General features: G+C 22.2%; 1 protein-coding gene across 1 annotated transcript; it reads left to right on the top strand.

The window, feature by feature from the left end:
• Window positions 1-4,365: 4,365 nt before the first annotated feature.
• CPR17 (cuticular protein 17) lies at window positions 4,366-9,257 on the top strand. The gene is made up of 2 exons (NM_001270827.1): window positions 4,366-4,525; window positions 8,217-9,257. Exons 1-2 carry the CDS (start codon window positions 4,514-4,516, stop codon window positions 8,679-8,681), a joined length of 477 nt encoding a protein of 158 aa, NP_001257756.1. The 5' UTR covers window positions 4,366-4,513; the 3' UTR covers window positions 8,682-9,257.
• The last annotated feature ends 1,642 nt before the right edge of the window (window positions 9,258-10,899 follow it).

Raw genomic sequence — 10,899 nt, forward strand, 5'->3', positions numbered from 1 at the left:
TCATTTTTAATCATTTCTTTGTAATATACATTTATAGAAAAAATAAAAAAAATGAGCAGTCGAATTCTAACGATCTTGAAAAACAAAAAAAAAAAAAAGAATTAATCAAATTTTGAAAGGAATTAAGAAGAGAATATTAGTTTATGCTTTGCAAATATTGAATTAGAATTGGAATAAATTTTAATTTTTAATTTACATAGAATTTTAGAATTTTTTTAAATAAAAATATTAATAACTAATAATATATTATTTTGATTATTATGAGTTTTATTATTATTATACACATTATTAAAAAAAACTTAAATTATCGTGTGCCGACTATATTAATGCTTGTAGATAGACAACCTATTCTACTTATTACTAATGTTACTATGTATGTATGTATGTCAGTAGAATCAGTCTCATAAGTCAAACAATCAAATGTTGAAATTGAACGACGCAAAATAGCAAGTGCTAGGAAATTTTATATCAATTTATTTGAGAACTTCCATTTTCCATGTTTACATACGTTAAATGATGTATTAACTCATTATATTAACTCAATAAATCAAGATATAGTAGATATAGGCAGGATATATTGTATACAATACATGTAAAAAATTTTAAATAATTCTATTTTATTATTGTTAAATGGGAAAATAATATTTCTTATTTACTTTTATTCGCTTATCACATTTTATTTATTTTTATTTGTTATATTTAATAGTATATAACATAAAATTAAAAAAAATAATTATGTATATATATATATATTATAAATTTATAAAATATAGGATACGTGAAGAAAAATATTTTAAAAATTTCTATTGTATAATTTTGAAATAAAAATTGATTTTTAATAATTTTATTTTATATGTTTTATATAATATTTATTTTATAATTATATTTTATAATGTTTATTACTATAATTTTCTCATTAGATAATTATTTTCAAATTTTTATAAATATTCTTTACAACATATATGTATATAATATATGTGTATACATGTATATAATGTAATATAACTGATTGAACAATAAAATCATAAATTTAAAAAACAAATTTATGATCAGTAACTATAACAAATTTTATGATTGTAACAATATTTGATGAAATATACTAAAATCAACAACATTCATAACATAAACTTGGTTTGGTACGTAAACTAAGAAAAATAGATGTATCAATGAAAAGTAAGTAGTAAAATCAATAATGCTATTATTTATTTACTCTATGATATCACTTTTTTTTATTATTATATAATTATATTTATTGTATATATATATGTATTTATTTGAATAATCTAATGACATATATAGATGCACGTATGAATGTATACACTTTCTCCTCTCTTGTACAAATAATATTTAAATTTTTTTTAATTTAAAAATATTATTATATATTATATTCAATAAAATTTTTTTTCGTACATTTAATATGATTTTTTGAATAATATAAAATAATTATTAAAATATAATTATTTTACATTAATATATCAATCAATATTTAAAATCTTTTAACTTTTATTTTTAAATCTTAAGTTTACTTGGTTTCGTCTAATGTACGCGTGAACTCTTTCGTCATATGTACGCGTATCCTAACAAGAATTTATTTACAATTACGAACATAAGCTAATAATAAAAGATATATAATACATACATAAATATGAAATTGTTATGTTTATTAAAACAGAATTCGTGACGAATAAGTTTTTAAATTCATAAATATTTGTTCAACTCTTAAAATTATTTTTTTTTCTCTTTTTATTAGAATACATAGAGATTTCGTCTTTCATTGAAAATCTTTCTTTTGCAAAGAGAAATATTGATTTGCATACATTAGGTAGCGGTTAATGCAATTATGTGAACGCTTGTTGCGTTCATAGCAACACACTAAGGATCACTATGCCAAGGACTTGTATACATAGAATTCTCACAGAAGTGCAAGTAACTTGTGTTTAAGACGTCGATGTCATTATCCTCCTGATAAATAACAGGTACAATTGAATGTAATATTTCTTGCTTACTTGAAACTCGATAATGTGAGTTCAGCGTGTTTTACGATCGACTAAACAATCCGTTTTGTGCAGATTCGAGCACTTTTCGATCAAGATAAAATAATCGTAGTTACATTCTTTATACGAGAATATTGGATTAATTTGTAAAATTATTAATTAATAATTTTTAATTCTTTTGTTTTTATTTATATCAAATTATTGTTTATATTTATAAAATTATTTATTATGAAATTTTTAACTTAATCGTGATTGATTTTATGTGATATTTTATATATTTTTTTTAATTTTGTTTTACAAGATTTTTAAAAATGTGTAAAGATTTTTAAAAATATAACAAAAGTGATATATTGTATAGGAAACTTATAATATTAGAAATTTAAATTTAAATATTATTTCTAAGTATAATTTAATGAAAATATGAAAAATATGAAAATACTGAAAAATAAGAGATTATTTTTTATTTAAAAAAATAACATGTAAAATCTATTTAAAAAAAAATTAAACAGAGTGATATATAATAAAGAATTTATTTCTATTAATCTAGGAAAAAAAACAAAATTTAATTAATGAATCTTTATTTTACATAAACATTTATATTTTTATTTATACAAGCATATTTATCTTTATTTTATATAAATATATTTATTAATTTCATAATATATTAACTGATAATTTATTGCAAATGAAATCTGCAGATTTAAAAAAAAATTCAAAAAAAATAAAGAGTTTTAGAGTATTAATTTTTTTGTTATTTATATTAACTTTATAACATATTAATTGGTAATCTATTACAAATGAAATCTGCAGATTTTAAAAAAAAATTTCCAAAACAAATAATAAGTTATTAACTTCTTTGTTATTAACTTCTTAATCAATAATTAATGAATTTATTCATTTTTTTTTATAATTTAAAATTATAACATATAGAATTATAATTGTTTTTTTATTTATTTCTTTAGTTTTTGAATATATTTGATTCTCTTGCACATACAATAAATCACAATGAAATGTAAATTACATTAAGAGAATTTAATGATGATAAAACATAGCATTGACCTAAATTAAAAATTTATTTATTATGTTATTCACTATAAACATCATTGCATCTTAGATTATAAGAAATAGCGAGTTAAGATTCTCTTAAACTGCAGTTTAAAAAGTTCATTTGCATTTGACATTAAAGTCCATATAAAGATTTACGAAATTTCTTTTTCTTTTTTGAGTGCATTCGATCTTTATCTCCATTGACATTCTTAAATGCTTCATGAATTTATTCATAAAAATTTTATTAAGGATATTGATGCTAAGGAATTGTCATGTCTGAACGTATTTCTAGCTGTTGTCAAGCTATTTACATAAAATGTGTTCATTGTATTAAAATATTAGCATCGACGATGTGTGTTTTATATAGTGAAAAAAGTTCCTTTTCTTTTTTATTATCTACGGTGACGGATTAAATAACCATAGATATTAACATAGATATAACATCCGACTATTAACAATAGCTCTTCCAGTCATTTTAAAATCACGTGAATTTTTTGTGTTGAACTGCTATTGGACTGATATCATTTCTCGATGCGTATATTCCAATAAATCACTAGACATTTAATAATACGTTTTAAAATAAAAAAAGAAAAATGAAAATTATTATAAAATTAATCATTTATATCTATTTAATAATTAATTCGTTAAATTCGTTTAACAACAATATTCAATATTTTTGAATAATTTTTATTATGTCAAATCCTAGAACTAAACAAATTTAAAATATAAATACTTTAATTTTATAAATTACAACGTACAAAATTATTAATAATTTAATAACTTTATGTATACAGTAATTTATATAATGGAATTTCATCTGCGAGCATGGATCAATAATAGATGTTCGAAATTAAAGATGTCATTTACAAAGGATCGATCGCGTTCATCTCCCATCCCGAGTTGCATTGTTCGAATTCACCGAAAAGGAGATGACATCGGTACCTACACATTCGCCATAATTACGCAAGTGAAAGATTACGCAAACTCTTCTCTCTTTCTCTCTCTCTCTCTCTCTCTCTCTCTCTCTCTCTCTCTTTCTCTCTCTCTTTATTGGATGTTGGATGGGGAAAAGTCAGAACGGATGACAGTGGTGGACAGCGATCGGTGAAATCTCGTTATAAAGCTGCGCGCATGCACGATCGGAGGATCGATCATCTCTGCTCCTTTTTTTCGTATCGGGGGTGTGGATCGTTCGGCGGTTAGAAGTGCTCTAGAGCGAGACGTGGCTATCCCGAAATAAACTTTCTCGGGTTATGTAAAGGCTGGCAACTGGCTTGTAGACTCGCCGGTATAAAGGTCGGCTGTTCCTCCAACGATCCAAGAGTTGCTCACGAACTTTACGCCAGCAACGATCGGCCGCTCTATATGTGACGTCTGACGCCTTTTTTATCTCTCTCCACATACACACACACATACACATACTATCGCAATTTTCTGGGAGCACGTGTACACCGCTGTGCAGTTTCGGCAACATGCGTTCCTTGGTAAGTATCCTCTTCTTTTCCACGTCTTGCGCACCTGTTCTCTTCTTCCCTCGCTTCCACTTTTGTTCGTCGCTCGGTGATCTTAACACTTTATCTGTTGGTAAGCTTATTCCTAATGCCTATTGCTTATCGAACAATGGCCTATTAATCGACCCCTCGATTTGATCGAGTCGTTAGTGAGTGAGTAATCTCAATCAGGAGCGTGTAGATAAAGTGTTAACATGTTCAATACCGTGCTAAAAATCAAAAATTGGATGTTCCCAATTGGTGTTAATTTTAGGAGAATAATCGTAAAACTGTGAATATCTCGAAAAATGGTTGTATATATTTTATACAAGGAACGCAGAAAAGGAAAAATTAGTTGTGTGGAAAATGAATTTTTTTTTTTTTCTTTTGGAAAAATTTATAACGCGATCGTACATGCCAACCGCCGTGAAATAGGAAATTCTCAATTACGCATGCAGTGAGTGCGTTATTGGTATTAATGGAAGTTTTAGATTTTTTTTCTTAACTTTTGTCCTCTTTTAAAAAACACGATGATTTACGATTGAAATCTAAATAAGAACCGAATGATTACTTTTGACATGACAAGGGTAAGTCAGGTCAATGGCATTGAATTAGTCGTTTAAACTTGATTTTCTGGTTTATTTTTATAGTAGTCGAAAATATTGCGCATTTGTATATTATCATTTATAATGATTTGTACTTTTATGACTGATAAAATTTCTTGATGTTTATTGGAAATGAAGGTAATTTGCAATAAATAATGTTAATTTAATTGATTATTTTTTTATTTAAATTATAATTATGATATGAAAACGAGAAAATATTATTATTTATGAGTTATTGTCATTTGTATAATATATTATAATGCGAAATATTGATGTTTATATTTTTAATTATTATTTAAAATAAAATTAGTAGAATTTACTCAAATGTAAATTTTTATGAAATATACATGTATAATATATGTAAACAATTAATGTTTAATTAACTTAAACAAATTTTCTATATTAATTTTTGATTATTATTAGAAGAAATTATAAAAAACATTGACAAAATATAATTTTGATTATGAAATATGTAAAAAGTTTTATTAATTTATTAAAAGATATAAATTATATAAAATTCTCTAATTTGATATATATAAAATATATGGATTATTAATTTATCTTTTTCGTTATTCAAATTATTTTATTAAATTTTCCTTTTGATTTGCAGTGATTTTCTATATTAACAATATGTATAATAAAAACTTATAAATATTTATTAATATATATACATATATATATAATATATATATATATAATTACAATATTACTAAATTATTTAATACTTATTTAAACATAATTATATAATATAATATATATATATATATATATATATATATATATATATATATATATATATAAAATTATATATAATCATATATATAATAACAGAATATATATAAATATAATTATATAATATTATATATATAATTATTTAATACTTTGATCTAAAATTTCATCTAAAATATATATTATTCATCATATATAATTTAAGAATTTATGAAAACAGCTTTAATTGACAAAAAATGTAAATTTTACATATTAATTATATAAAAAAGTTATAATGATAAATATAATAACATGAAATTTACAACAAAATTATTCAAATTAAATACACTTTCACGAGGAGAAAGTATTAAAATTTTTGTTTAACATAATTCTAATATAAAATTTGACCAATAAATTTTCGATCAATATGTATCATGTAACAAATTTAATATTGTTAAATTAATACAATAACATCAAAAAATATTAATAAAATATTTCAAGAAAAATAATCAATTCTAGAAAAAAATTATGTATTGATTAACTATTTGGTTGGATATTTTTTAATTGATTACATAGAATAACATTAGAGTCAGATTTGTCCCTTTTACCGTTTGCAATCATAATGAGCATTCTGACCTACCTTCTAACACATTCGTCTTGCCCTGACCTTTCACGGGGAAAGGTATCTCAGCAGATTTACAGGACAGGTAAGATGAAGATTAAAACATACAAAATATTTATTTCTTTAAAGTTAAATTTTAGTTAGAAACAATTAAAAAACGACGAAAAGACGATTGAAAAATAAATATATGTATATAATATGAATATGAAGAAGTAGGTTACAAGATTTTAAATAAAGAATTTAAAAGATTTTGAATAAATGAAGAATTTATTGATTAAAGCATTTATATATATTCATACATTTTATTATAGACTTTCTAATGTTTTTTATGTGATATTTTGCAATAAAATAAGAATTGCATATTTAATATGAATTGTTTTTATTTGTTACTTAGAATTTTAATTAATGTTATTGCTATTAATATATAAATATTTATATACAAGATTTCATTAATTTCAAAAATCTTGTACCTACTAAAAATCTTGTAGTAATACTACTACTTTATATGAAAATATAAAGTAACATTCCTTATGATTCAATTGTGAATGAAATAGACAATAGAAATTAAAAATATATAATTTATATTTAGAATTTGTATTTAGAAATTGATTATTTCATTGATCATAAAAGAATACTAATAGCTAACATTAGAAATTAATTCTGAAGAAAATATTTATATTTAAAAAATTTAAAAATCATTAACATTCATTTTATCGTATAATGCAATCATAAACATCATCATAAAAATATGAATAGATATATTATACAATGAAAAAAATATTTTCATGAAATTTTAAATATTCAAAAAAAAAAAAAAAAAGGAAAAAAATTATTATTCTACTGATTTACACGGTTCGTCATATCGACTTTTCTTAAGAAGCCATTACGTATGATGTAAGTTACATTAGCTGCTTACATCAATCACTGACATGGTAATCATAACTCTCTCTAATCGTACTATTAACTACTTTGTCTAGACAGTCCCTATCAAAATAACATTGGCATATTAGACATGTTTAATATGTTCTTTAACTAATCGTTAATAAAATGGTATCAAATATAAAAAGCGTGCCACAAAGGATCATCATAAAAAAAAATATACGAAAAAAGATTTTTTTTTGTTTATTTTTTATTATTATATGAAATTTAGTTTATTAATCATTATTTCAAAAAAATTTTACAAAGTTAAATAATTTATAATTAAAGTAAAAGTATTATAAAAGTATTATTTATGTAAAAATTATTAAAAATTATAAAAAGTAAACAAGTTGTATAGTTTCAAATGTAAGTTAATTTTTTATTTTATTTTAATTACAAGAATATAATAAATAAAAATTAAAATAAAGATTAAAAATATAATCCTTAGAGAAATATATAATTTAAATTTCTAAATTTGGTAACTAAATTCCATTTAGAAATTTAATATAAGTTGTTTTCTTTTTGTTAATTAAAATAATCAATATATTAACTTATATTCTTTTAACATAAACTTAAAATATTTTGTGATACAAGGAATTTTCTCATATCATATGTACAATATATCTCACAAAATCATCAATTCAATAACTGAATCAATAATTGCTATATTCAAATCAACATTTTCCACAAATGCATTTATCATCATGAAATAAACATCATTTCATTATTTCTTTTTTCCCTTACTTATTTCTCAAATATTATCTCGTCAAAATTATTTTAACGATTATTCTCCATATTTTTCGTTTGAAATATATCCAACATTCTCTTTCAGATCTTCTTCGCTCTTGTCGCAACGGCTCATTGCCAGGAATATTTCCGGCAACCGGAAAAGATCATAAGCGAGAACCGGAACCTGGGCGACAATCGTGGCCACTACTCGTTCACGTACGAGACTGAGGGTGGTATCGTGCAAACAGAGACCGGAAGTCGAAAGTATGCTGGCACGCCATCCGAAACTCAACTGATCCAAGGCTCTGTGCAGTACAACGCCCCAGACGGAACACCGATAGCGATTAGCTGGACTGCCGACGAATTCGGCACTCAAGTTGCCGGTACTCACGTGCCAACACCACCCCCAATACCGCCAGCCATTCAAAGGGCCCTCGACTGGATCGCGAAACAACCCTCGACCCCGGAACCCGAGGAGGTTGGCAAAGACTCACCAAGCCAACAAAATACTGTTCCAGCAAGCACTAATCGGCAATACAAACCGCCACGGACGAATCAACGAAACTGATTGTTCGTGATCCGTGACTCGTTAAAATACCTCCTTAGTCGTAATATCTTGTCTAACATTTCTATGTAATTGTAAGTTAATATTTCTATTTCGAAAGATCGCGAGGTTTTAGGTTAAGTTTGCGAAAACTTTTAGGTTAGGTTTATTTACTTATATGAGACATATATGTGAGAATTGTTAATAATTGAATTGTGATGTGTTGTTATTAGAAAACATTGGTTAAAGCAAAAATTAATTTTAACAATTTTAAATCTTTGCGAAATATATAAGGTTTTCTAATTTTTGTTAAATGATACATGAAACTTCGAACATTTGAATGTATTTTAAAAAATGGAAATGTTAGATGAAAAATTTTAATTAAGGAGGGAATATCTGTTAGAACAAGTTTTCATGTTAGTTTTTTTTTACAATGTACAAAATAAAATTTATATTTTCATAGAAAATTTATTTGGTATGAATTTGACTCGTTTGATTGACGAACGTTCATATTGATTTTTTTTATTTAAGAAAGTTAAAAGATATAAAAATCGGTATATTTTATTATGATCTCATAAATACATTTAGAAAGAAATTATTATATAATTTTGTACAATTTTTATTTTTTATTTTTTTTTTTTTTAATTTTTGATTATAATCGATTTTTCTGATTATTTTTTCTTTTCTTCTCTTCGTGTTATAATTTTTAATCGTCTTCTTTTTGTCGAATAATGTTTATTAATTGGCAAATAATACCAAGACAAGTTTCATTTTTTTCAAATCAATTGTCATAATAAAATAGAAATGAATACTTTTTTATTTTTTACGAGAATTTTGCATTTTAAAGAAAAATTTTTATATAATATGCAGAAAAAAATTCTTAGACATATACAAATTAATTGCAAATAAATAATGATATATATATTTGTATTAATATCATGTGACTCGGACAGTATTGGAATGAATCACCATTTCTGTGATGTTTAATTGTTAAATACTTTTTTCTTAGTCATTTTATAAATAAAAAAAGAAAATGTTAATTATTTTTTTTTAGTCATTTTATAAATAAAAAGAAAGAAAAAATTTTAAAAAGTTTATTTAATATATAAACGTAATAATATATATTTAATATATAAACGTTTTCAATTTTTTTTAAAATTAATTACATTCCATCTATATTTATTATATGTATGCATTATATTCAAATTTTGTTGAAATTTTTTAAATTTGAAAACAAAATTCAATTCAAACTCACTTTAAATATAAAATAGTAAAAAAAAATATTGAGTAATAAATATAATGTTAAATAATTTTATTATTTAAAAAATTTGCATTAAAAATTAAAATTAAACTTCAAATTATTTTTTTAAATAAATTGTTTTTCATTTTTTATTATTTTTGCTTAATTCTATTTTTTATAAAAAAATCTTTAGAAAATTTCAAGTTTTTTTTTATATAAATATTGTGTCATAAATCATAATTATGTTGATTTACTATTTTTATCTATTACATGAAATGAATTATAATTATAATTTATAAAATGTGTAGTATTATTTATATAAGATATTATTTAAATTACGATATTAAGGATAATTAAATTAAAATAAGGGATTCTAATTTTTTAGTATATATATATTTATTTTAATACTTTTTTAAAGTGAATTTTAAAAATAATTAATTAATACTTTTAAAATATATTTAACTTTACTTTTAAAAAAATATTTCTTCTCGGAGAAATTAATAATTAAATTTAAATGTAATTTTATTTGTTAAAAGAGAAACAAGAGTTAGCACTTTTTAAAAATTTTAATTGCTTTAATTATAATACATAACATACATAAATACATAAATATATAATTCATGTACTTAAACAATATAATTTGGTACATTAAAATAAATTTTGATTTTTCATATAATAATAATTGCATTCATAGTAATATTTTATGCAGAAATAGATAGTGAAATAAATATTGCTACTAATAAGTCATTTTAAACATAAAAATGATCTGATTAGAGTCAAATTTATATCCAGAATAATTAAATATGCACTTTTAATACTATAATTTTAATAATTTAGAATATTAAAGCATTTAAAGACAAAGTTTCAAATATTATTAACTTTATATATTTGCAAATAAAATTGTAAAAGATTAAAATGTAATATAATTTTATTTAATATTATATTAATTATTATTATTAATATTATATTAAAATATAATATAATTTAAAAGTATTTTCATAT

Source organism: Apis mellifera, linkage group LG2, assembly GCF_003254395.2.
Source record: "Apis mellifera strain DH4 linkage group LG2, Amel_HAv3.1, whole genome shotgun sequence".
Lineage (NCBI taxonomy): Eukaryota > Metazoa > Arthropoda > Insecta > Hymenoptera > Apidae > Apis > Apis mellifera.